Source organism: Erythrolamprus reginae, assembly GCF_031021105.1.
Source record: "Erythrolamprus reginae isolate rEryReg1 chromosome 13 unlocalized genomic scaffold, rEryReg1.hap1 SUPER_13_unloc_5, whole genome shotgun sequence".
NCBI classification, from domain to species: domain Eukaryota; kingdom Metazoa; phylum Chordata; class Lepidosauria; order Squamata; family Dipsadidae; genus Erythrolamprus; species Erythrolamprus reginae.
Genome location: NW_027248449.1, coordinates 452085 through 479224, shown reverse-complemented (window position 1 = coordinate 479224; position 27140 = coordinate 452085). Strand labels below are relative to the sequence as shown.

General features: G+C 43.4%; 1 protein-coding gene across 2 annotated transcripts; it reads right to left on the bottom strand.

Annotated features, from left to right (window-relative positions):
- Positions 1-1296: 1296 nt before the first annotated feature.
- Positions 1297-26540, bottom strand: RAB25 (RAB25, member RAS oncogene family). 2 transcript variants are annotated; one of them, XM_070730257.1, is made up of 5 exons: positions 26412-26540; positions 7679-7874; positions 6245-6438; positions 4841-4921; positions 1297-3603 (listed from the first exon to the last, which is right to left on the bottom strand). In XM_070730257.1, the coding sequence occupies exons 1-5, from the start codon at positions 26458-26460 to the stop codon at positions 3467-3469; spliced, it is 657 nt and encodes a 218-aa protein (XP_070586358.1). In that variant the 5' UTR covers positions 26461-26540; the 3' UTR covers positions 1297-3466. The 2 variants fall into 2 exon arrangements, with proteins under 2 accessions (XP_070586358.1, XP_070586359.1); XM_070730258.1 differs by lacking the exon at positions 26412-26540 and adding an exon at positions 8000-8127 and having other exon boundaries at positions 1598-3603.
- Between the last annotated feature and the right edge of the window lie 600 nt (positions 26541-27140).

Here is a 27140-nt window from a genome sequence, read left to right as displayed (position 1 = left end):
TGCTCTTTGCAATACAAAAAGGGTGCTTTGTTTCTTCCGAGGGGAGACACCACTCAACATCCAAAAAAAAAAGTGGCATGAGGAAAGACCTTCCTTTGTTCCCCCTCCCCACAATTCAAGGACCAGAGCTATCCCGACTCCCAGAGGGGGGCTGCTCAGGTGGGACGGGGAGGTGTGCTCGCCCCCCATGGCTCTGAGTGCTAGCGGAGTCCAGTGCAATTCTGCTACCGTACCTGTGCATCTACGCACAATTTCACTACCTGCCCATGTGCCGTGGCAGAATTGCACTGGACTCCGCTAGCACTCAGAGCCATTGGGGGGGGCGCGAGCACACCTCCCCGTCCCACCTCTGCCAACTTCTATATACAGTGATACCTCGTCTTAGGAACCCCTTCATCATACAAACTTTTCGAGATACAAACCTGGGGTTTAATATTTTTTTTGCCTCTTCTTCCAAACTATTTTCACCTTACAAACCCAAGCCACGGCCACTGGGATGCCCCCCCGCCTCCGGACTTCAGTTGCCAGCGAAGCGCCCGGTTTTGCGCTGCTGGGATTCCCCCGAGGCTCCCCTCCATGGGAAACACCACTTCCGGACTTCCGTGTTTTTGTGATGCTGCAGGGGAATCCCAGCATCGCAAAAACGGGTGCTTTGCTGGCAATGGAAGTCCGGAGGTGGGGTTTCCCATGGAGGGGAGCCTCAGGGGAATCCCAGCAGCGCAAAAACGGGGGCTTCGGCTGGCAAAAGGGGTGAGTTTTGGGCTTTCACACGTTCATCGCTTTTCCACGGATTCCTATGGGAAACATTGTTTCGTCTTACAAACTTTTCACCTTATAAACCTCGTCCCGGAACCAATTAAGTTCGTGAGACGAGGTATCGCTGTACATGCACAATAAGGCACCATTCTCTCGAACCAATTGTGGTGAAACCTAACCACAATTTGGTGCAGGTGTGCTGTGTAGTAAGCCACAACTCCCGTTTTCCTTGATCCACGCTCTGCCCTTAACTACCTGCCTGTGATCTGTGTGACGCAAAGCAGCTAACACAACATTGTTTAGTATTTCCTTTGAACTCAGCTACTGCGGCTTGTAACCCTGGGGAGTAGCTTGGTGGCCACGTGTAAATAGGACCGGCAGCACCCATGGTTTGCCTGTGTCTCGGTCAGGTTCTCTCTTGCCAGCTCCCCAGAGGGGCTGACCCACCAACCCTCGCCACTTTCTAGGAGTCGTGCTTCATAAATGACCAGTGCTTCTCTCCAGCACACCGTTTGCTAATTTACAGGTTCTACGTCCACCTAGAAGACCAAAGAGAATTCCTTTATTGCTTCCAGAAGAATAAATTCTGTCTTTCATTTGGATTCAACATATAGCATGGAAATTTCCCTGCAGGGCAACATAGAAACCTAGAAGATTGACGGCCAAAAAAGACCTCCTGGTCCATCTAGTCTGCCCTTATACTATTTCCTGTGTTTTATCTTAGGATGGATCTATGTTTATCCCAGGCGTGTTTACATTCAGTGACTGTGGATTCTTCCTTCCTTCCTTCTTTCTCTTCCTTCCTTCCCTCCTTCTCTTCCTTCCTTCCTTCCTCCCTCCCTTTCTTCCTCATTCATAGAAACCTAGAAGATTGACAGCAGAAAAAGACCTCCTGGTCCATCTAGTCTGCCCTTGTACTATTTCCTGTGTTTTATCTTAGGATGGATGGATGTGTATCCCAGGCATGTTTAAATTCAGTGACTGTGGATTCTTCCTTCCTTCCCTCTTTCTTTCTTTCTTTCCTTCCTTCCTTCCTCCCTCCCTTTCTCCCTCATTCATAGAAACCTAGAAAATTGACGGCAGAAAAAGACCCCCTGGTCCATCTCGTCTGCCCTTATACTATTTCCTGTGTTTTATCTTAGGATGGATCTATGTTTATCCCAGGCATGTTTCAATTCAGTTCCTGTGGATTGAACCAACCACATCTGCTGGGAGTTTGTTCCAAGCATCTACTACTCTTTCAATCAAATCACATTTTCTCACATTACTAATCTTTCCCCCAATTAACCTCAGATTGTGTCCCCTTGTTCTTGGGTTCACTTTCCTATTGAAAACACTTCCTTCCTGAACCTTATTTAACCCTTTAAACCCATATTTAAATGTTTCCATCGTGTCCCCCCTTTTCCCTTCTGTCCTCCAGACTCTACAGATGGAGTCCATGAAGTCTGGTGAGAAGGAAATGGCTGTGGAGAGCCGAGGGCCAGAAAGGGTGTGTGTATGTTTCCTGCTCCAGCATGGAGTAGCCAAGCGAGCCAGATTGTGTGTATGTGTGTGGGTGTGGGTGTTGCCTACAATGGAGTCAGGTTGTGCAGGGCAACCCTGGAAAGAGCTCTCCCACCAACCCAGGTCAGAAAACACTTTAAAGCACCATCTGGGGGAAAGATCAGAAGCCACGTGAGACAATATTCTTCTACTGAAAGAGTAGTAGATGCTTGGAACAAACTCCCAGTGAAACCTCTACTTACGGACTTAGTTCATTCCGTGACCAGGGTCTTAAGTAGAAAGGTTTGTAAGAAGAAGCCATTTTCCCCCCATAGGAATCAATGTAAAAGCAAATAAGGCGTTCGACTGGGGAAACCACGGGGAGGGTGGAGGCCCTGTTTCCTCCCAGGAGATTCCTAGAGAGGCCCCACGGAGGCTTCTCCCTGCCTTTTCCGGCCCTGTTTCCTCCCAGAGGATTCCTAGAGAGGCCCCACAGAGGCTTCTCCCTGCCTTTTCTGGCCCTGTTTCCTCCCAGGAGATTCCTAGAGAGGCCCCACGGAGGCTTCTCCTCACCTTTTCCGGCCCTGTTTCCTCCCAGGAGATTCCTAGAGAGGCCCCACAGAGGCTTCCCCCTGCCTTTTCCGGCCCTGTCTCCTCCAAGGAGATTCCTAGAGAGGCCCCATGGATGGTTCTCCCTGCCTTTCCTGGCCCTGTTTCCTCCCAGGAGATTCCTAGGGAGGCCCCACGGAGGCTTCTCCCTGGCTTTTACGGTTACAATTTTGGAGGCTCGTGTTTGTAAGTGGAAAATGATTCTTGAGAAGAGGCCAAAAAATCTTGAACACCCAGTTCTTATCTAGAAAAGTCCGTTAAGTAGAAGCGTTCGTAGGTAGAGGGGCCACTGTATTTGTTTCACAGGTGGAGCCGGACACCTGGACTTCGAATTGGCCTCTGGGCTTCTACGTGTGGGCGAATCTGGATCCAATCCCGAATCAGAAACGATTTCCTATCTTGCTCCAACACAAGACCCAACGCCCGAACTTGAGGTAGGCAAAGAGATCAAGAGATTCCGAAGTCCCTCTATCGCTAAACGGCAGCGCAACAGGCTTTCGGCCTATCGCGGCTTAATGTGAACCCAGCCAGTAGCTCGTTGGACAAACCAGGATTTAACTGTCCTCTTGGCTCAAGGCAGTGCAGGGACCCGGCTGGGGGCTCCCGCCCGTGGGCTCCCTCAGAGGTTGACGCAGCAGGACTTCTTGCCCTCGCCGTCCGCCGCGGCCGCGGCCGTGTTGTAATTTTCGGTAGAGAGGGAGACTTTGTTGTCCAGGGGGCTTTTCTGTCTCTGCTTCTGCACCTTATTGAAAATGTCTGGAAGCAGGAAAAAAGGAAAAAAGTGGTGTTTTACGTCTGCAGTGATGAGGCACCGTCAATTTTTAAATATCATATAATAAATACAACCGCAATAGCGTGTAGACTTATATACCGATTCCCAGTGATTCTACAGCCCCCTCTAAGGGGTTTACAGAGGGTAAACATCCTGCCCCCAACCATCTGGGTCCTCATTTGACCCACCTGGGAAGGATGGAAGGCTGAGTCAACAGGAAGGAAGGAAGGAAGGAGGGAAGGAAAGAAAGAAAGGAAGAGAAGGAAGGAAGGAAGGAAGGAAAGGAAGGAATGGTGGGAGGGAAGGAAGGAAGGAAGGAAAGAAAGAGGAGGAAGGAAGGAAAGGAAGGAAGGAATGGTGGGAGGGAAGGAAGGAAGGAGGGAGGGAGGGAAGGAAAGAAAGAAAGGAAGAGAAGGAAGGAAGGAAGGAAGGAATGGTGGGAGGGAAGGAAGGAAGGAATGGTGGGAGGGAAGGAAGGAAGGCAGGAAAGAAAGAGGAGGAAGGAAGGAAGGATGGAAAGGAAAGGACGGAAGGAAGGAAGGAAGGGAAAGGAAGGAAGGAAGGAAGAGGAAAGGAAGGAAGGAAGGAAAGGAAGGAAGGAAGGAAAAGGAAGGAAGATAGGAGGAAGGATGGAAAGATGGATGGAAGGAAAGAAGGAAGGGAAAGGAAGGAAGGAAGGAAGAATGGATGGAAGGAAAGAAGGAAGGAAGGAAAGAGAAGGAAGGACGGAAGGAAGAGGAAAGGAAGGAAGGAAGGAAGGAAAGGAAGGAAAAGGAAGGAAGATAGGAAGGAAGGAAGGAAAAGGAAGGAAGGAAAGAAGGAAGGGAAAGGAAGGAAGGAAGGAAGGAAAGGAAGGAAGGAAGGAAGGAAGGGAAAGGAAGGAAGGAAGGAAGGAAAGGAAGGAAAGGAAGGAAGGAAGGAAAAGGAAGGAAGGAAGGAAGGGAAAGGAAGGAAGGAAGGAGGAAGGATGGAAGAATGGATGGAAGGAAAGAAGGAAGGAAAGAGAAGGAAGGACGGAAGGAAGAGGAAAGGAAGGAAGGAAGGAAGGAAGGAAGGAAGGAAGGAAGGAAGGAAGGAAGGAAGATAGCAACAGACGTATATACCGATGCCAAGTAGATAAGATGAGAAAGGCTTCCCCTGCGTAGCGGAAGGCAAACTCTCGACTGGTCATCCCAAGGCGGACCGGCCACAGACCCCCCCCAGACCCCCCCCCCCCCCTACCTCTCAAGATGGTTTCGAATGCCAGTTCCACGTTGGTGGAGTCCAAGGCCGAGGTCTCCATGAAGAGAAGCCCATTGTTCTCTGCAACAAGGAAGACAGAGGGGGGGGGGACCCCCCTTCAATGGCCAATAAGAAGCCAGGGAGTTTAACCGAGAAACGGTGGGAAAAAGCTGCCGAAAATTAAATATCTTTTCCTGTTTGCGGAGAGACCCATAGAGGGCGACCGGCTCCTTCTTCCAGGAACAGCCGCCATCGAAGGGAAGAAACGTCGACTTCAGAGATAAATGAGGATGCGGCTGTAGAGCCCACATCTCATTGTTCTAAAAAAGGGTCATCTGCTCTTTTCCTTGGACCTGTTTGGTTTTCTTCCTACACGCCCATTTTAATGTGTGGTTGTTGTTGTTGTCGTTGTTATTATTATTATTATTATTTATTTATTAGTTGTGTTTTAGCTAAGTGTGTGTATAGCCTACTGTCTGTGTTTGCTAGTTGTATATGGCTTATTTATTATTATTATTATTAATTAGATTTGTATTATAAAAATAATAATAATAATATGGCTTGCTATAATAATAATATGGCTTGCTATAATAATAATAATAATAATAATAATAATAATAAACATTTACAATGCCCTTTTAACAATGCCCTTGTTAAAAGGGCATTGTAAATGTTTATTATTATTATTATTATTATTATTATTTATTAGTTGTGTTTTAGCTAGGTGTTTGTATAGCCTACTGTCTGTCTTTGCTAGTTGTATAGGGCTTTGTTAAAAGGGCATTGTAAATGTTTATTATTATTATTACTATTATTACTATTATTATTAGTAGTAGTATGTTTATTATTAATAATATTTTTAATATTTATTATTATTAATAATATTTTTAATATTTATTATTATTAATATTAATATTAAAATATTATTATTATTTATTTATTTATTTATTAGATTTGTATGCCGCCCCTTTCCGTGGACTTTTAATATTAAAATATTAAAACTAATAATGTTAATAATAATAATAATAATAATAATAATTTATTAGGTTTGTATGCCGCCCCTCCCAGAGCACTCAAAAACCACGAAACCTGTTAAAATCCTCCCCAACCTCTCCAACGTCTCCCCTTCTTAAGGGGAATCATTCAGACCATTAAATCAGGGTCAATAAATCACTGGCATGTGCCCCTTCCTTCCTGTTGCAACTTCTAGCTGGAAACCAAGTCCACCAATTACCTCCAAACTGTTTCGGACTGCAGATCCCATCAGTCTGAGCGGCCGGGGCTGATGGGGATGGCCATCCAAAGCTTCCATCCAGAGTCAAAGCCAGGGGCCACCCCCTGCTTTGAGCCCAGTGCTTGACCCACCTGCAGCCGGTGAAGTCCCACCGTCCCCTCCCTTCCTACCTGCGTACATCTTGGCCTCGTCCGTGGGCACCTCCCGGGCCTGGGCCAGGTCCGTCTTGTTGCCCACCAGCATGACCACGATGGTGGCCTCCGCGTGGTCGTAGAGCTCCTTCAGCCAGCGCTCCACCACGTCGTACGTCTGGTGCTTGGTGATGTCGAACACCAGGAGGGCGCCCACTGCCCCGCGATAGTATCTGCGGAGAGAAAAGTGAGGGGAGGGGGTTTTAAGCAGGAAAGGAAGTGTCCAGTTCTGTATAGAGTGCTGGTGAGACCCCATTTGGAATAATACTGTGTCCAGTTCTGGAGACCTCTCCTACAAAAAGAGATATGGATAAAATTAAAAGGATTGAGGGGCAGTGATTTCTGACCGTCTCCAAATGAGGGAAGAGTGCGGTCAGGCGGTAGGGAAAGCGAGTAGAAGGCTTGGCTGCATAGCTAGAGGTATAACAAGCAGGAAGAGGGAGGTTGTGATCCCCTTATATAGAGCGCTGGTGAGACCCCATTTGGAATAATACTGGGTCCAGTTCTGGAGACCTCACCCACAAAAACAGATGGATAAAATTGAAGGGGTCCAAAGACGGGCTACAAAAATGGTGGAAGGTCTTAAGCATCAAACTTTATCAGGAAAGACTTCATGGACTCCACCTGTAGAGTCTGGAGGACAGAAGGAAAAGGGGGGACATGATCGAAACATTTAAATATGTTAAAGGGTTAAATAAGGTCCAGGAGGGAAGTGTTTTTAATAGGAAAGTGAACCCAAGAACAAGGGGGCACAATCTGAAGTTAGTTGGGGGAAAGATCAGAAGCAACGGGAGAAAATATGATTTTACTGAAAGAGTAGTAGATGCTTGGAACAAACTTCCAGCAGAGGTGGTTGGTCAATCCACAGGAACTGAATATTAAACATGCCTGGGATAAACATAGATTCCAACTTAAGATAAAACACAGGAAAGAGTATCAGGGCAGACGAGATGGACCAGGAGGTCTTTTTCTGCCGTCCGTCTTCTAGGTTTCTATGAAGAGGGAAAACTTTGCCATATATAAGAGACAATAATAAAATCAATCCAATTAGTACATAAAAACAATCCATAAAAATCTACTTTCAACATAGGTTGATTCTCCTATGACTCATTAATCTACCCTACAGATTCTATGGCAGTGATGGCGAACCATTTTTTCCTGGGGTGCCGAAGGACCGTGGGCGTGCGCTATCGCGCATGCGTGAGTGCCCACACCCATAATTCAATGCCTGGGGAGGGTGAAAGCAGCTTCCCCCACCACCCAGAGGCCCTCTGGAAGCCGGAAACGTCCTGTTTCCCAACTTCTGGTGGGCCCAGTAGGCAAAGGGAGGAGACCTCTGACCAGGTGGAGGCCTTCCCCGCTCGCAAGAGCCCACTGCCCTCCCCGGCCCGACACCACCTGCCTTCTACTTACGCCGATGTGATGGCCCGGTAGCGCTCCAGCCCGGCCGTGTCCCAGATCTGGGCCTTCACCAGGGCATCTCCCACCAGGATGGTGCGCGTGGAGAACTCCACCCCGATCGTGGTGCGGCTGTCGTGGTTGAACTCGTTGCGGGTGAAGCGCGAGAGCAGGTTGGTCTTCCCCACCCCGGACTCTCCTATCAGGACAACTGGAGAGAGGAAGAAGAGGACAAGGCTGTTTAGGGGCCTTTCTCCATCCACGGAGACGCGCGCAGGCATCGTACTAAGCCATGCTTCTTCTTTTATTTCGACAAAGTGCCCAAACAATAATTACATAATTGTTGTGGTTGGCTCTGGGCCGGCTCCTGCTCCGAGGACTGCGGATGTTGGTTTGGGAGCATCCTCAAGTTCTCAGAGGCCGGTTTTACTGCCCACAGCTTCGGACAGTGAAGGTTCTGTGTCAAGGGCAGACTCTGGGAGTGAGGCAGGATCGGACGGTGAGGTAGATGCAGGCAGCCCATTAGCTAATGACCCCATTAGTGAGTCATCATCATCAGACTCAGAGGAAGATGGATTAATAGATGCTCGCAGGTGCAGGTTTATGACGAGAAGGGAACAACTGCGCAGGCATTAGAGAAGATAAGGGAGAACACCTGTGGCTGGGGCAATTGGGGCTGCGGATAAATTGCCAGCGTTGCTGAGAGCGTGTGCATGGGAGATTATCCGTTTGGTGAGAGACGAGTGTTGTTTGATTTAGACTATTTCAGGATTATTGGATTATTGTGTATACTGTTCTATTATTGCTGCTAGCCGCCCCGAGTCTCCGGAGAGGGGCGGCATACAAATCCAATCAATCAATCAAATCAAATCAATTTATAAAGACTTTTTTGGATATTTCACAATTAAGTACATTTTGTGGACTCTTGAAGGGGGGGTGGCTGTGACGCCTTCACAACTGCCTTTATCTGCTCTGTGTTGTTTTTTGTTTTTCGCAGCATTCAAAACTTGTGGTTTGTGGGAGAGCACTTCGGCTGTTTAAAGTGCGTGCGCACAATACTTTTGTTTTGATACACCGACTCTCTGATTTACTTTACAACAGCGTGTGTGTTTGAATTTACATTTCTGACTTAATTGGGGGTTGTAACGTAACAATAATGAATCATTTTTGATTCACAGGCCACTGGATTCATAAGAAATTATACCGTTCCATAGGTCCTTACGAAGTATTCCCTTCCTGGTCATATATTTCTGCAAACATAACGCTTCTTTTAATCGTGGGACTTGAGCAATTGGGGTAGCCCAGGGGTAGGCCAAGCTGGCTCTTCTATGACATGTGGACTTCGACTCCCAGAATTCCTGAGCCCATCATGCTAGCTCAGTAATTCTGGGAGTTGAAGTCCACAAGTCATAGAAGAGCCAACTTCGCCTACCCATGGGGTAGCCGATCCCAGGAGTTGACTTCAGACAACCTAAAACGACAACCCAATGTCGTTTGGCGGGACCCAGGGGAAGAGCCTTCTCTGTGGCGGCCCCGGCCCTTTGGAACCAACTCCCCCCAGAGATTAGAATTGCCCCCACCCTCCTCACCTTTCGTAAACTTCTTAAAACCCACCTCTGCCGTCCGGCATGGGGGAACTGAGATATCCCTTTCCCCCCTAGGCCTTTACAATTTACACATGGTATGTCTGTATGTATGTTTGGTTTTTATAATAAGGTTTTTTTTAGCTATTTTAGTATTGGATTGGATTGTTACATGCTGTTTTTATCATTGTTGTTAGCCAGCCCGAGTCTGCGGAGAGGGGCGGCATACAAATCCAATAAATAGGCAGATAGATAGATAGATAGATAGATAGATAGATAGATAGATAGATAGATAGATAGATAGATAGATAGAAAGATTGATAGATAGATAGATTAGATTAGATAGATAGATAGATAGATAGATAGATATAGATAGATAGTTATATAGATAGATAGATAGATAGATAGATAGATAGATAGATAGATAGAGATAGATAGATAGATAGATAGATAGATAGATAGATAGAAAAGATAGATAGGTAGATAGATTACATTAGATAGATAGATAGATAGATAGATAGATAGATAGATAGATATAGATAGATAGATAAGATAGATAAGATAGATAGACAGATAGATATAGATAGATAGATAGATAGATAGATATAGATAGATAGATATAGATAGATAGATAGATAGTTATATAGATAGATATAGATAGATAGATAGATAGATAGATAGATAGATAGAAAAGATAGATAGATAGATAGATAGTTATATAGATAGATATAGATAGATAGATAGATAGATAGATAGATAGAAAAGATAGATAGATAGATAGATAGATAGAAAGAAAAGATAGAAAGAAAGAAAAGATAGGTAGATAGATAGATAGAAAAGATAGATAGATAGATAGATAGAAAAGATAGGTAGATAGATAGATAGATAGATAGATAGATAGATAGAAAGAAAGAAAGAAAAGATAGGTAGATAGATAGATAGATAGATAGATAGATAGAAAAGATAGATAGATAGATAGATAGATAGAAAAGATAGATAGATAGATAGAAAAGATAGATAGATAGATAGATAGAAAAGATAGATAGATAGATAGATAGATAGAAAAGATAGATAGATAGATAGATAGAAAAGATAGATAGATAGATAGATAGATAGATAGATAGATAGAAAAGATAGATAGATAGATAGATAGATAGAAAAGATAGATAGATAGATAGATAGATAGATAGATAGATAAACAAACAAACAAATAAACAAATAAATTAAATTAAATTGATAGTAGAATCTGCCACGGCTGAGTCAGAGGGGGCTGCTAACGTGGAACGGTGACGTGGGCTCGCCCCCGTGGCTTTGAATGCTAGCAGAGTCCAGCATAATTCTGCTACGGCGCCTGGACCTGCGTGTCCACGTGCGATTTCACTACCTGCCCAGGTGCTGTAGCAGACTTATGCCGGACTCCGCTAGCAGTCAGAGCCACGGGGGCAAACACAGGTCACCGTTCCACCTTAGCAGCCCCACCTCTGGACTGAGCTCAACCAAACCAACCCGTTCCTCCCAATTTGGCCAGCTGTGATTTGCACCGCGGTCAAACCCGGGGAACGGCTGAGCTGAGGGGATGACCGCTCGAGATTTGGACAGTGAGAGAGTAAACGGAGGAGATGATTCATTTCCCAGGAAAGAGGAAGATGGGGTTCTGACCTCCCAAGACCCTTTGCCCAGCGAGGCAAACTCTCCCCCCCCACCACGCTGGGGCTGAGATTGCGCAAGAGCCTAACCACACGTTAGCTAAGGGCGTGTAGATCCAGTGGATGTGGTCAGCCTGTGGTTCCTGAATTGCACTCGGGAAGTGGGGTTGAGTAAACCGAGGTCCAGTTAACCCTGGGGGAGGCATTTGGGAGAGTGTGTCTTTGTTGCCTTTGTTACACACACACACCACTCAAATATTTATTTATTTATTTATATTTATTTATTTATTTTGTCCAATTCACAATGAGGGTTTTAGTGGGTATATATCTATATACACATAGTAAAATACATGATGAAGGTTATAGAGGAGAGACTCATAGTAAAATATATCTAAGAAAGAAGAGAAGAGAAGATAGAGGAATAGAACATATCAATGAAAGAATAGAAGAAGAGATATAGAAATAGAAGAAAGGTAGAGGAGATATTTATTTATTTTATTTATTCATTTTGTCCAATTCACAATGAGGGTTTTAGTGGGTATATATCTATATACACATAGTAAAATACAGGATGAAGGTTGTAGAGGAGATACTCATAGGAAAATATATCTAAGAAAGAAGAGAAGAGAAGATAGAGGAATAGAACGTATCTATGAAAGAATAGAAGAAGAGATAGAGGAATAGAAGAAAGGTAGAGGAGATATAGGAGAGCAATAGAACAGGGGACGGAAGGCACTCTAGGGCACTTGTAATCGCCCCTTACTGACCTCTTAGGAATCTGGAGAGGTCAACTGTAGATAATCCAAGGGTCAAGTGTTGGGGGTTTGGGGATGACACTACAGAGTCCGGTGATGAGTTCCACGCTTCGACAACTCGGTGACTGAAGTCATATTTTTTACAGTCAAGTTTGGAGCGGTTCATATTAAGTTTAAATCTGTTGTGTGCTCTTGTGTTGTTGTGGTTGAAGCTGAAGTAGGACGTTGCAGCATAGGATCTTGTGGGCAATACTTAGATCTTGTTTAAGGCGTCTTAGTTCTAAACTTTCTAGGCCCAGGATTGAAAGTCTAGTCTCGTAAGGGTCTTCTGTCTCGAGTGGAGGAGTGAAGGGCTCTTCTGGTGAAGCATCTCTGGACATTTTCAAGGGTGTTGATGTCTGAGATGCGATATGGGTTCCAAACAGATGAGCTGTATTCGAGGATGGGTCTGGCAAAGGTTTTTGTAAGCTCTGGTGAGTAGTGTGAGATTTCCAGAGCAGAAGCTACGTAGGATTAGGTTTACAACTCTTGAGGCCTTCTTGGCGATGTTGTTGCAGTGGGCTTTGGCCCTTAAATCTTTTGTTATTAGTATCCCAAGGTCTTTAACCGAGTGGGGTTAGGGTTAGGGTTAGGTTCGCTGCCCATTCCTGAACATATTAAGGGGTTTTAATTTGCTTTTAGTATTGGATTTTATTGTATATTGTTCATGATTGTTGTTAGTCAAGTTTCAAGTTATTCTGCAGCCTCTCAAGGTTTCACTTGTAGCAACTGGGGAGGGGGCACTGAAATCGGAACAGCCCCAGGCCCTGCACCGCGCTTGCTCATTAGCGGGAACAAAAGCTTCTCCCTCTCTTTGCGGAAGCAGGACGGCCAAAGTTGCCGGCCCTTCTACAGCCTCCCGCAACTGAATCGGAGTCCCGCCCTTCTCAGGCCCCCTTGGGAGCATCAGGCGGAGCAAATGGGGGACCGGGATCCCACCCCATTGCTCCACCGGCTGGATCTGCACCTTGTGTGGGAAAGGAGGGAGTCCCGGAGGGCCAACCAGGAGCCCTGCTCAGAGGCAGCAGCTAGAATAGCATGCGCACGAAATTGGAAGCTGAGTAAAATTCCAGATGAACGAGAAACGTTACGTAAGATTTTAGATTGTGTTGAAACGAATAAGCTTACAGTGGCACCTCTACCTAAGAATACGCCTCTACTTACGAACTTTTCTAGATAAGAACCGGGTGTTCAAGATTTTTTTTTTTTGCCTCTTCTCAAGAACCATTTTCCACTTACAAACCCCAGCCTCCGAAACTGTAACCGGAAAAGGCCTCTCTAGGAATCTCCTGGGAGGAAACAGGGCCGGAAAAGGCAGGGAGAAGCCTCCGTGGGGCCTCTCTAGGAATCTCCTGGGAGGAAACAGGGCCGGAAAAGGCAGGGAGAAGCCTCCATGGGGCCTCTCTAGGAATCTCCTGGGAGGAAACAGGGCCGGAAAAGGCAGGGAGAAGCCTCCGTGGGGCCTCTCTAGGAAACTCCTGGGAGGAAACAGGGCCGGAAAAGGCAGGGAGAAGCCTCCGTGGGGCCTCTCTAGGAATCTCCTGACAGGAAACAGGGATGGAAAAGGCAGGGGAAGCCTCCATGGGGCCTCTCTAGGAGGAAACAGGGCCGGAAAAGGCGGTGAGAAGCCTCCGTGGGGCCTCTCTCGGAAACCCATGGGAGGAAACAGGGCCTCCACCCTCCCTGTGGTTTCCCCAGTCGAATGCCTTATTTGCTTTTCTGTTGATTCCTATGGGAAAAATTGCTTCTTCTTACAAACTTTTCTACTTAAGAACCTGTTCACGGAACTAATGAAGTTCCTCAGTAGAGGTGCCACTTTACTTTAAAACTTAAAAATAAAGAAGTGTGATTATTATAAGATCTGGCGAAAGTTTTACGAATGGCTGGAAACTAAAAATAATTGAGAAATAATATTCTTAATTCCTTTTAAAGGAACACGTGATGATTTAATTTTAATTTGCTAACGACCCAGATGACGAAACAAGGGCTGGTGGCAGCGATGGATAAGGAGTTAACAAAGTGATGAAAGGGTTAAATTAGGTATTGATTTAAGATGTTTTATCTTTTATTACAGGTAGAAAAAGGGAACACGAGGGAATAGATTTTATAACACGTCTCATGCGTAGTTAATTTTAATTAATTTAGCAAAGAAGAGTATCGTTAGGATTTTCTCTCTCTCTGAATGTTTAACGTAACAAAGAAATATTGTTTATTATTATTTTAGGCAATGAAATATTTTTGCAGACAAAAATATTGCCGAAAGTGTCCCTGTAGTAGGAATTCAGGCATCTTGTTAACTAAACTTCTTGCATTAATTAGTTTGCATTTGAGATGGGTTTTGTATTCGAGATTGGTGGGGTTGTTTTTTTTTTAACTGTTTATGTTGTTTTTACTCTATGTTGGAGGAAAAAAATAAAGAAAATAATAATTTATTTTCTCCTCTGTTCCCCCTTTATTGCATTCTACTTGATTATATCCTCTGTAACCCTCATTGTGTATTTGTTGTGTATTGGACAAAACAAATAAAATAATTAAAAAAAAATAAAATTGCAAAGTTCCCCCCCCCCTGGTTTTCTCCAAACCCCCCCCCTCCCCAAGAAACACGGCAGAAAAGTTCTCATTTTGCAGTGGCGATTTCACGCCCTAAAGGTTTTGCAACTTAATTGTGGCAGGAAGGTCAAATGCAGCCGGCCGTAACCCGGTGAAGGGCGCTACCAGTCGGGGCAGCCCAAGGACAGGCCCTGGAAATCACGCTGCCTCTGGGGGCCCTCCTGGGTCTCATGGATTGGATCATTCTGGACCCCGAGAGAGGGGGGCCTGATCCATCATATACTGCAGGGGTCAAAAAGAGGGCAGGGAAAATATCGACTGACCCCTCGCATCCTGGACACAAAGTGTTTCAACTCCCACCCTCAAAACGTCGCCGCAGAGCCCTGCACACCAAGACAACTGGACACAAGGACAGTTTTTCCCCCCGAACGCCCTCACTCTGCTAAACAAATAATCCTCTCGACAGTTTCAAACTATTTACTAAGTCTACACTACTATTACTACTAGTTCACCTATTTCCTCCCACTCAGGACTATGTGACCGTCACTTGTTGCTTGTATCCTTAAGATTTTTATTAATATTGATTGCTTATTTGACCCCTATGACAATCACTAAGTGTTGTATCTCATGATTCTTGACCAATGTCTCTTTTTCTTTTATGTCCACTGAGAGCATCTGCACCAAAGACAAATTCCTCGTGTGTCCAGTCACACTTGACCTAATAATGAATTCTATTATATTTCATTCCATTCCATCCTATTCTATTCTTGACCAATGTCTCTTTTCTTTTATGTCCACTGAGAACATCTGCACCAAAGACAAATTCCTCGTGTGTCCAATCACACTTGGCCAATAAAGAATTATATTATATTCCATTCCATTCCATTCCATCCTATTCTATTCTTGACCAATGTCTCTTTTCTTTTATGTCCACTGAGAACATCTGCACCAAAGACAAATTCCTCGTGTGTCCAATCACACTTGGCCCAATAATGAATTCTATTATATTTCATTCCATTCCATCCTATTCTATTCTTGACCAATGTCTCTTTTCTTTTATGTCCACTGAGAACATCTGCACCAAAGACAAATTCCTCGTGTGTCCAATCACACTTGGCCCAATAATGAATTCTATTATATTCCATTACATTCTATTCTTGACCAATGTCTCTTTTCTTTTATGTCCACTGAGAACATCTGCACCAAAGACAAATTCCTCGTGTGTCCAATCACACTTGGCCCAATAATGAATTCTATTATATTTCATTCCATTCCATTCCATTCTATTCTTGACCAATGTCTCTTTTCTTTTATGTCCACTGAGAGCATCTGCACCCAAGACAAATTCCTTGTGTGTCCAATCACACTTGGCCAATAAAGAATTCTATTCTATTCTATTCAAATGTATATTTTATTTTATGTCCACTGAGAGCTTCTGCACCCAAGACAAATTCCTTGTGTGTCCAGTCACACTTGGCCCAATAAAGAATTCTATTCTATTCCATAGAAACATAGAAGATTGACAGCAGAAAAAGACCTCCTGGTCCATCTCGTCTGCCCTTATACTATTTCCTGTATTTTATCTTAGGATGGATATATGTTTATCTCAGGCATGTTTAAATTCAGTTACTGTGGATTTATCTACCACGTCTGCTGGAAGTTTGTTCCAAGCATCTACTGCTCTTTCAGTCAAATCATATTTTCTCACGTTGCCTTTGATCTTTCCCCCAACTAACTTCAGATTGTGTCCCCTTGCTCTTGGGTTCACTTTCCTATTAAAAACACTTCCCTCCTGGACCTTATTTAACCCTTTAACCTATTTAAATGTTCCGATCGTGTCCCCCCTTTTCCTTCTGTCCTCCAGACTCCATTCCATTCCATTCCATTCTATTCTATTCTATTCTATTCTATTCTATTCTATTCTAGGCAAATGTCTCTTTTTCTTTTATGTCCACTGATAGCATCTGCACCAAAGACAAATTCCTCGTGTGTCCAATCACACTTGGCCCAATAAATAATTCTATTCCATTCTATTCTATTCTCCACCCTTCCCAGGTAGGCCAAATGAGGACCAGGATTGTGTGGAGGGTGGGGGCAAGGGGCTGGCTCAGTTTTTTAAAAGTGCTATTGCCGACATGTTGCAAGCCGCCCTGAGTCTAAGGAGAAAGGCCGGCATTACAAAAAATGAATAAAATAAATGAATAATAGGCCCCCAGGCAGGAACTCCACCTTGCTGGAACAGGTGAATCAACCAGTCTCTCTCATTCTCACACTCAGGTGTACACACACAAACACACATGGGGCGTGGGGGAGAGAAAGAGGGAGGGGCAGGCAACCCCACAGGACAGTCACCCTCTCCGTCCCCAATCCTAGGGGGTGGTCAATAAGGACTCCCCCCTCCTTGAAGCGGTAGGAGGTAGGTGGGAGTAACCCAAGGCAGGGAAGGGCCAGCAAGGGAGGGGGCAAAGCTCTCGGGGGTCTTGGCCTGGATTAGGCAGCCTGCGGTGGCCATTATAAAACTCTTCAACACCACCGATAACACAACTACTCTCCCAAGAGACCTTGACGCTGTTTCTGATTGGTCAACTCCAAATCTCAACTAGCAAATGCTCTGTCCTACACATTGGGAAGAAGAATCCGAACTCCAAATCCGAACTGAATAATCTAATGATCACAGATAATCCCCACTCGGTTAAAGACCTTGGGATACTAACAACAAAAGATCTAAGGGCTAAAGCCCCCTGCAACAACATAGCCAAGAAGGCTTCAAGAGTTGTAAACTTAATCCTACGTAGCTTCTGCTCTGGAAATCTCACACTACTTACCAGAGCTTACAAAACTTTTGCCAGACCCATCCTCGAATACAGCTCATCTGTTTGGAACCCATATCGCATCTCGGACATTAACACCCTTGAAAATGTCCAAAGATACTTCACCAGAAGAGCCCTTCACTCCTCCACTCGAGACAGAAGATCCTACGAGACTGGACTTTCAACCCTGGGCCTAGAAAGCTTAGAACTAAGACGCCTTAAACAAGATCTAAGTATTGCCCACAAGACCATAGGCTGCAACGTCCTGCCTGTCAGCGACTACTTCCGCTTCAACCACAACAACACAAGAGCACACAACAGATACAAGCTTAATATTAACCGCTCCAAACTTGACTGTAAAAAATACGACTTCAGTCACCGAGTTGTCGAAGCGTGGAACTCATTACCGGACTCCGTAGTGTCATCCTCAAACCCCCAACACTTGACCCTTAGATTATCCACGGTTGACCTCTCCAGATTCCTAAGAGGTCAGTAAGGGGCGAGTACAAGTGCCCTAGAGTGCCTTCCGTCCCCTGTCCTATTGTCTCTCCTATATCTCCTCTACCTTTCTTCTATTCCTCTATCTCTTCTTCTATTCTTTCATTGATCTATTCCTCTATCTCTTCTTCTATTCTTTCATTGATATGTTCTATTCCTCTATCTCTTCTTCTATTCTTTCATTGATATGTTCTATTCCTCTATCTCTTCTTCTATTCTTTCATTGATCTATTCCTCTATCTCTTCTTCTATTCTTTCATTGATCTATTCCTCTATCTCTTCTTCTATTCTTTCATTGATCTATTCCTCTATCTCTTCTTCTATTCTTTCATTGATATGTTCTATTCCTCTATCTCTTCTTCTATTCTTTCATTGATCTATTCCTCTATCTCTTCTTCTATTCTTTCATTGATATGTTCTATTCCTCTATCTCTTCTTCTATTCTTTCATTGATATGTTCTATTCCTCTATCTCTTCTTCTATTCTTTCATTGATCTATTCCTCTATCTCTTCTTCTATTCTTTCATTGATCTATTCCTCTATCTCTTCTTCTATTCTTTCATTGATCTATTCCTCTATCTCTTCTTCTATTCTTTCATTGATATGTTCTATTCCTCTATCTCTTCTTCTATTCTTTCATTGATCTATTCCTCTATCTCTTCTTCTATTCTTTCATTGATATGTTCTATTCCTCTATCTCTTCTTCTATTCTTTCATTGATATGTTCTATTCCTCTATCTCTTCTTCTATTCTTTCATTGATCTATTCCTCTATCTCTTCTTCTATTCTTTCATTGATCTATTCCTCTATCTCTTCTTCTATTCTTTCATTGATCTATTCCTCTATCTCTTCTTCTATTCTTTCATTGATATGTTCTATTCCTCTATCTCTTCTTCTATTCTTTCATTGATCTATTCCTCTATCTCTTCTTCTATTCTTTCATTGATATGTTCTATTCCTCTATCTCTTCTTCTATTCTTTCATTGATATGTTCTATTCCTCTATCTCTTCTTCTATTCTTTCATTGATCTATTCCTCTATCTCTTCTTCTATTCTTTCATTGATCTATTCCTCTATCTCTTCTTCTATTCTTTCATTGATCTATTCCTCTATCTCTTCTTCTATTCTTTCATTGATATGTTCTATTCCTCTATCTCTTCTTCTATTCTTTCATTGATCTATTCCTCTATCTCTTCTTCTATTCTTTCATTGATATGTTCTATTCCTCTATCTCTTCTTCTATTCTTTCATTGATCTATTCCTCTATCTCTTCTTCTATTCTTTCATTGATATGTTCTATTCCTCTATCTCTTCTTCTATTCTTTCATTGATCTGTTCTATTCCTCTATCTCTTCTTCTATTCTTTCCTTGATCTATTCCTCTATCTCTTCTTCTATTCTTTCATTGATATGTTCTATTCCTCTATCTCTTCTTCTATTCTTTCATTGATATGTTCTATTCCTCTATCTCTTCTTCTATTCTTTCATTGATCTATTCCTCTATCTCTTCTTCTATTCTTTCATTGATATGTTCTATTCCTCTATCTCTTCTTCTATTCTTTCATTGATCTATTCCTCTATCTCTTCTTCTATTCTTTCATTGATCTATTCCTCTATCTCTTCTTCTATTCTTTCATTGATATGTTCTATTCCTCTATCTCTTCTTCTATTCTTTCATTGATCTGTTCTATTCCTCTATCTCTTCTTCTATTCTTTCCTTGATCTATTCCTCTATCTCTTCTTCTATTCTTTCATTGATATGTTCTATTCCTATACCTTCTTTTCTATTCTTTCTTAGATATATTTTACTATATCTCCTCTATAACCTTCATTATGTATTTTATTACGTGTATATAGATATATACCCACTAAAACCCTCATTGTGTATTGGACAAAATCAATCAATATAAATAAATAAATAAATAACCCCCACCCCCATCGCAGGGCTTTCCGGAACTGGATTCCTTCCAACCAAGGTGAACCCTGGGCTGGGTCGGTAGCCGCACCCCAGGCGGCCTGAAGGGAGCAGGTACTACCTGGAGGAACCTGCTCCGGGGCCCCTCCCTGGGGCTTGGCTCCTCTGTTTGCTTGCCCCTTCACCGCCCAGCCTCCGTGGAAGGGGAGGGGGGAGCAGGCAGCCTTCGGACTCCCTTCCCGCCTGCTGAAGGGGCAGGTGGGGGCTTCTCCAAACTGGGACCTCCGGGCTCCTGTGGGCCAGCCAGGTGTAACATCTTCCTGGCCCTAAGGTCTGATTTCGGCCCCATGAGAAAATATTATTTGACCGAAAGAGTAGTAGACGCTTGGAACAAACTTCCAGCAGACGTGGTTGGTCAATCCACAGCAACTGAATGTAAACCTGCCTGGGATAAACACAGATCCATCCTAAGATAAAACACAGGAAATAGTATAAGGGCAGACGAGGTGGACCATGAGGTCTTTTTCTGCCGTCAGCCTTCTATGTTTCTAACATGAGAAAATATTATTTCACTGAAAGAGTAGTAGATGCTTGGAACAAACTTCGATGCCTGGGATAAACATAGATCCATCCTGAGATAAAATACAGGAAATAGTAAAAGGGCAGACGAGATGGACCAGGAGGTCTTTTTCTGCCGTCAGTCTTCTATGTTTCTAACATGAGAAAATATTATTTCACTGAAAGAGTAGTAGATGCTTGGAACAAACTTCGATGCCTGGGATAAACACAGATCCATCCTAAGATAAAACACAGGAAATAGTATAAGGGCAGACGAGATGGACCAGGAGGTCTTTTTCTGCCGTCAGTCTTCTATTTTTCTAACATGAGAAAATATGATTTCACTGAAAGAGTAGTAGATGCTTGGAACAAACTTCCATGCCTGGGATAAACACAGATCCATCCTAAGATAAAACACAGGAAAGAGTAGAAGGGCAGACGAGATGGACCAGGAGGTCTTTTTCTGCCGTCAATCTTCTATGTTTCTAACATGAGAAAATATTATCTCACTGAAAGAGGAGTAGATGCTTGGAACAAACTTCCATGCCTGGGATAAACATAGATCCATCCTAAGATAAAATACAGGAAATAGTAGAAGGGCAGACAAGATGGACCAGGAGGTCTTTTTCTGCCGTCAGTCTTCTATGTTTATAACATGAGAAAATATTATCTCACTGAAAGAGGAGTAGATGCTTGGAACAAACTTCCATGCCTGGGATAAACATAGATCCATCCTAAGATAAAATACAGGAAATAGTAGAAGGGCAGACGAGATGGACCAGGAGGTCTTTTTCTGCCGTCAGTCTTGTATGTTTCTAACAAGAGAAAATATTATTTCACTGAAAGAGGAGTAGATGCTTGGAACAAACTTCCATGCCTGGGATAAACATAGATCCATCCTGAGATAAAATACAGGAAATAGTATAAGGGCAAACGAGATGGACCAGGAGGTCTTTTCCTGCCGTCAGTCTTCTATGTTTATAACATGAGAAAATATTATTTCACTGAAAGAGTGGTAGATGCTTGGAACAAACTTCCATGCCTGGGATAAACACAGATCCATCCTGAGATAAAATACAGGAAAGAGTAGAAGGGCAGACGAGATGGACCAGGAGGTCTTTTTCTGCCGTCAGTCTTCTATTTTTCTAACATGAGAAAATATGATTTCACTGAAAGAGGAGTAGATGCTTGGAACAAACTTCCATGCCTGGGATAAACACAGATCCATCCTAAGATAAAACACAGGAAAGAGTAGAAGGGCAGACGAGATGGACCAGGAGCTCTTTCTCTGCCGTCAATCTTCTAGGTTTCTAATTGTCTTTCTATAAGGCCCCATTTGTCAATAAAAGCATAACAAACCAGCTGCAGGAAGTTGGCCAATATACAAAAGAGAAATCCCCCCCCCCCTGAAATGTCACACTTTCACTACACCCTGCTTGGCACTGCAATTTTAGTCCGAGACTTCCTGTCCGAGAGCTAAATTGCCTTGAGCCAAAAACACAGAAGACAACGGAGGAAACCGTTAAACGAACAGCCAGATTAGAGGAAAATTTATCCAGATTGAAGTGGACGAAAGCCCCTCTTCGACACACAGTTTGTATGATTATATTAATATACACCTTTCCGCTTAGGGTATCTGTTCTGGGTCCTATTCTTTTTAACATCTTTGTGAGTGACACCTGCACAAATTGCACACTTCCAGGGGAAAGAGAAGGGCATATGTTGGCATGGGTGCCAGAAAAAAGGAATATTTATGCATATGATCTGGGAGTGTGCAGAAATACAGAAATTCTGGAAGGTAGTCCAGAATGAAATTAATAAAATGTTAAACATTAATTGGATTATTATAAAAGAAGCAGCAATTTTAATTAAATATAGGGAATTAGGAGAATTTAAGGAAATTAAAACTGCAGCATTGGAAAGTGCTCAAGCGGTGATAGTTTTAGGATGGAAAGATTCTACAAAATGGACAGTACAAAATTGGTATTGGTATATGGTAGATCACATATATTTTGAAATTATGGAAATAAGATTAAATAATTTTGATGAGAATAAATTAGAGAAGCTGATGGTGCGATGGAACAAGGTAAAAGATTATATGTTAAGTAAAATCTGTGATGTAAATACGAAAAATAAACTACAATCACTCTTTTAGTAGAATTTGCTCAAGATAGAGCCAAGGATTAATAGATAGATAAACAAGTTAAACCTCTTTGAATCCTCCTGTAGGGCTGGTGGGGGTGACGGGGTGTGTGTGTTGTTTGGTGATGGGCACAAGCACTGTGCACTGTTATATGTTTGTTTTTTGTAAACCTATAAAAATCAATAAAAATTATATATTAAAAAAAAAACATCTTTGTGAGTGACATAGGGGAAGGTTTGGTAGGGAAGGTTTGCCTATTTGCCCATGACTCTAAAGTGGGCAATAGGATTGATATTCCTGGAGGGGTCTGTAATATGGCAAAGGATTTAGCTTTACTAGATAAGCGGTCAAAGCAATGGAAACTGCAGTTGAATGTTTCCAAATGTCAAATGATGCACTTGGGGAAAAGGAATCCTCCATCTGAGTCTTGCATTGGCAGTTCTGTGTTAGCAAAAACTTCAGGAGAGAAGGATTTAGGGTGAGTGATTCCTGACAGTCTCAAAACGGGTGAACAGTGCGGTCAGGCGGTAGGGAAAGCGAGTAGGGTGCTTGGCTGCACAGCTAGAGGTATCACAAGCAGGAAGAGGGAGATTGTGATCTCGCTGTATCGAGCGCTGGTGGTGAGACCCCATTTGGAATAATACTGTGTCCAGTTCACCTACAAAAAGAGATGGATCAAATTGAAGGGGTCCAAAGACGGGCTACAAGAACGGTGGAAGGTCTTAAGCATAAAACTGACCAGGAAAGACTTCATGGACTCCATCTGTAGAGTCTGGAGGACAGAAGGAAAAGGGGGGACACGATCGAAACATTTAAATATGTCAAAGGGTTAAATAAGGTCCAGGAGGGTTTAAGTGTTTTTAATAGGAAAGTGAACCCAAGAACGAGGGGCCACAATCTGAGGTCAGTTGGGGGGAAAGATCAGAAGTAATGTGAGAAAATATGATTTGACTGAAAGAGGAGTAGATGCTTGGAACAAACTTCCAGCAGACGTGGTAGATAAATCCACAGTCACTGAATTGAAACCTGCCTGGGATAAACATAGATCCATCGTAAGATAAAATACAGGAAAGAGTATAAGGGCAGACGAGATGGACCATGAGGTCTTTTTCTGCCGTCAATCTTCTAGGTTTCTATCTAAGCAGTCAGGTCCGTGGGCCACAACCCTAGTTGTGAAAACTCAATGTCTCCAGCTGGTCTCTGTTTTCATGATGGGAATATGACTCGTTCCCCTTCACACCAGGAAGCAGCAGGGGGACTTTGTGACTCCTGGAGTTGTCTAATTCGGGCCCGGCTTGTTTCTCTCTCCTTTGCCCTGGTTACACCCTTGGACACAATCACAACTGGGTGGCTGTGGTTTACACACCAATATCCACATCTCCTTTTTTAACTCGAGTACACAACAGATACAAACTCAAAGTAAACCGCTCTTAAACACAACTGCAGGAAATACAACTTTAGTAACCGAGTTTTTTAGGCATGGAACTCACTCCCAGGACTTTGTAGTATCATCCCCTAACGGCCAAAACTTTTCCCCTTAGACCAGGGGTCCCCAAACTAAGCAACTTTAAGACTTGTTCTTCTGGGAGTTTTTATTTATTTTATTTATTCATTCATTTGTCCAATACACAAATACATAGGAAGAAAAATAGACATGTAGTAATATATATATATAAGGGTAAAAGTGAACTTAGAGGAGAGGATATATATGAAAGGAAGAAAATATATATGATAAGTGAGAGAAAGGAAAGACAATTGGACAGGGGACAAAAGGCTTGGAGACCTCTGCCTTCAACTGTCCACTGTTGACCTCTCCCGATTCCTCAGAGGTCAGCAAGGGGCGTGCATAAGTGCACCAGCGTGCCTTCCATCCCCTGTCCTCATGTTTCTCTCTTACTAGTATCATGTACATTTATTTATTTATTTATTAATCAAATTTGTATGCCGCCCCTCTCCGCAGACTCGGGGCGGCTAACAACAGTAATAAAACAATATCAACAAATCTAATATTTAAGTTAATTTTAAAAAGAAACCCCAATTTAAGAAACCAATCATACATACAGACATACCATGCATAATTTTTTTATAAGCCTAGGGGGAAGGGATACTACATCTTTGTAGGCCACCAATACGTACTTGAGAAAACAAAAATAAACAAAAATAAATAAATAATGCAATAAGGCCGAGGCTTCTATCATATAGCTGGTATATTCTGCATTTAATAGCACATTCCACGCGATCGGTGTAGGCCAGTTAATGAAATAGAGAAAAACTACTGCGTTTCCCCCCAAAATAAGACCCTGTCTTATACACTGCTCAAAAAAAAAATAAAGGGAACCCTCAAAGAACCCACCCTAGATCTGAACAAATGAAATATTCTCATGGAATCCTTTGTTCTGTACAAAGTTGAATGTGCTGACCACAAAATGAAATTGACGGTCAATCAGCGTTGCTTCCTAAGTGGACAGTTTGATTTCACAGACGTTGGATTTGCTTATTTCACCCCTCTGGCAATCATGAAGTGTTTTTTACCTCAGGATTCTTGACAAATGTATCAGTTTCTTTGATGTACAGCCAGAGTTTCTGCACCAAAGACAAATCCCTTGTGTGTCCAATCACCCTTGGCCAATAAAGAATTCTATTCTATTCTATTCTATTCTATTCACCATTTTATATTAATACTGTATTGATCATCATTGCTTATTTCACCCCTGGGGCAATCATGAAGTGTTTTTTACCTCAGGATTCTTGACAAATGTATCAGTTTCTTTGATGTACAGCCAGAGTTTCTGCACCAAAGACAAATCCCTTGTGTGTCCAATCACCCTTGGCCAATAAAGAATTCTATTCTATTCTATTCTATTCACCATTTTATATTAATACTGTATTGATCATCATTGCTTATTTCACCCCTGGGGCAATCATGAAGTGTTTTTTACCTCAGGATTCTTGACAAATGTATCAGTTTCTTTGATGTACAGCCAGAGTTTCTGCACCAAAGACAAATCCCTTGTGTGTCCAATCACCCTTGGCCAATAAAGAATTCTATTCTATTCTATTCTATTCTATTCACCATTTTATATTAATACTGTATTGATCATCATTGCTTATTTCACCCCTATGACAATCATGAAGTGTTTTTTACCTCAGGATTCTTGACAAATGTATCATTCTCTTTGATGTACACAGAGAGTTTCTGCACCAAAGACAAATCCCTTGTGTGTCCGATCACACTCGGCCAATAAAGAATACTACTAGTACTTTAGAGGCGCAGGTGAAGGTTTGGGGCCCCCCGGAACCTTTTGTGAGCCGCCCTGAGTCTACGGCGCCTAAAACACGATTTGAGTATTGCCCACAAGATCATATGCTGCAATGTCCTACCAGTCAATGACTACTTCAGCTTCAACCGCAACAACACAAGAGCACGCAACAGATTGAAACTTAATACAAAGTGCACCAAACTTGACTGTAAAAAATATGATTTCAACAATCGAGTTATCAAAGCGTGGAACTCATTACCGGACTCAATTGTGTCAACCCCTAACCCCCAACACTTGACCCTTAGACTCTCCAGATTGACCTCTCCAGGTTCCTAAGAGGCCAGTAAGGGGCGTCCATAAGTGCCCCTGTGTGCCTTTCGTCCCCTGTCCAATTGTCTTTCCTTTCTTTCACCTATCTTATATATTCTCTTCCTTTCATATATCCTCTCCTCTAAGTTCACTTTCACCCTCTTTTATATTATCACATGTCTATCATTCTTCGTATGTATTTGTGTATTGGACAAATGAATAAACAAACAAGCAAACAAACGGTTCGGCCTGCCCTGACCACACACACACACACACACACACGTCCAGCTTTTTCCACCCCCTTTATTGGGGGAGCTTTGGGGGGAGAAGGGACGAATGGCTCGGACAATTCAAAAGGTTCCACCGTCCAGGTTCGCTCCTGACCAGGAGAAGGTCGCAGGAACGGCGATTTCCTGGCGAGCCTCCCGGGCCACAGAACCTATGGGGCGGGGGAAGCGCGACAGGTGCGGCCGCAAACGCAGGGGGCTCTTCGGCCTGGCAGGGAGGCTGAACTCCTGCGGGGGCGTCCAGGGGATCCCACCTCAGGGGGGCCCGAGTCTGGGGCGCTTGAGGAGCCTTTCCTCCGCGCCCCCCTCCCAGCAACTTTGCCGCCGCCTTCCCGCCCCAGAACCTCCTGCAGCGGAACGCGCCCTCCACCCACCCCCAGCGCCCCCCTTCCTCGCCTTTGAAGACGAAGTTGTAGTCGTCGTCCGGCCCCGCCGCCTTCGCCATGGCTGGACGCCCCGCCGTTGCCGCTGCTGCTGCTGTGCGGGCGAGGCGGCGGCGGGCGAGGCGGGGCTCACCTGGGCGAGGCGGGGCCGCTTCCTTGGCTCCGCCGACGGACTTTCGCCGGCCGCTCCTCCGCCAAGTTTTCCGGCTGCCAAGCGGAGCGAGGCGGGTCGGTGGCAAAGCCCGGGGAGGCGTGTCAAGAATCCTGAGGTAAAAAACACTTCATGATTGTTATAGTCATAGAATACAATATAATATAGAATAGAATAGAATAGAATAGAATAACTTATTGGCCAAGTGTGATTGGACAAACAAGGGATTTGTCTTTGGTGAACATTCCTCTCAGCTACATAAAAAAACACTTAATGATTGTCCTAGGGGTGAAATAAGCAATGAGGAAATGGTGTATAGAATAGAATGGAATAGAATACAATAGAATAGAACAACTTATTGGCCAAGTGTGATTGGACAAACAAGGAATTTGTCTTTGGTGAAGATGCTCTCAGTGTCCATAAAAGAAAAGTTCGTCAAGAATCGTGAGGTAAAAAAAAACACTTCATGATTGCCACAGGGGTGAAATAAGCAATGAGGAAACAATCAATATTAATATAAATGGTGTATAGAATAGAATAGAATAGAATAGAATAACTTATTGGCCAAGTGTGATTGGACACACAAGGAAC

What these genes read in the sequence shown, in the direction of transcription:
- RAB25 (XM_070730258.1), bottom strand. Translation starts at nt 8,066, where the DNA reads ATGCTCCCAAACCAACATCCGCAGTCCTCGGAGCAGGAGCCGGCCCAG. An exon ending in TACCGGGCCATCACATCGGC is followed by an intron (nt 6,439 to 7,678) that starts GTAAGTAGAAGG and finishes TTCTCTCCGCAG; the next exon opens with ATACTATCGCGGGGCAGTGG. An exon ending in ATTCGAAACCATCTTGAGAG is followed by an intron (nt 3,604 to 4,840) that starts GTAGGGGGGGGG and finishes TCCTGCTTCCAG; the next exon opens with ACATTTTCAATAAGGTGCAG.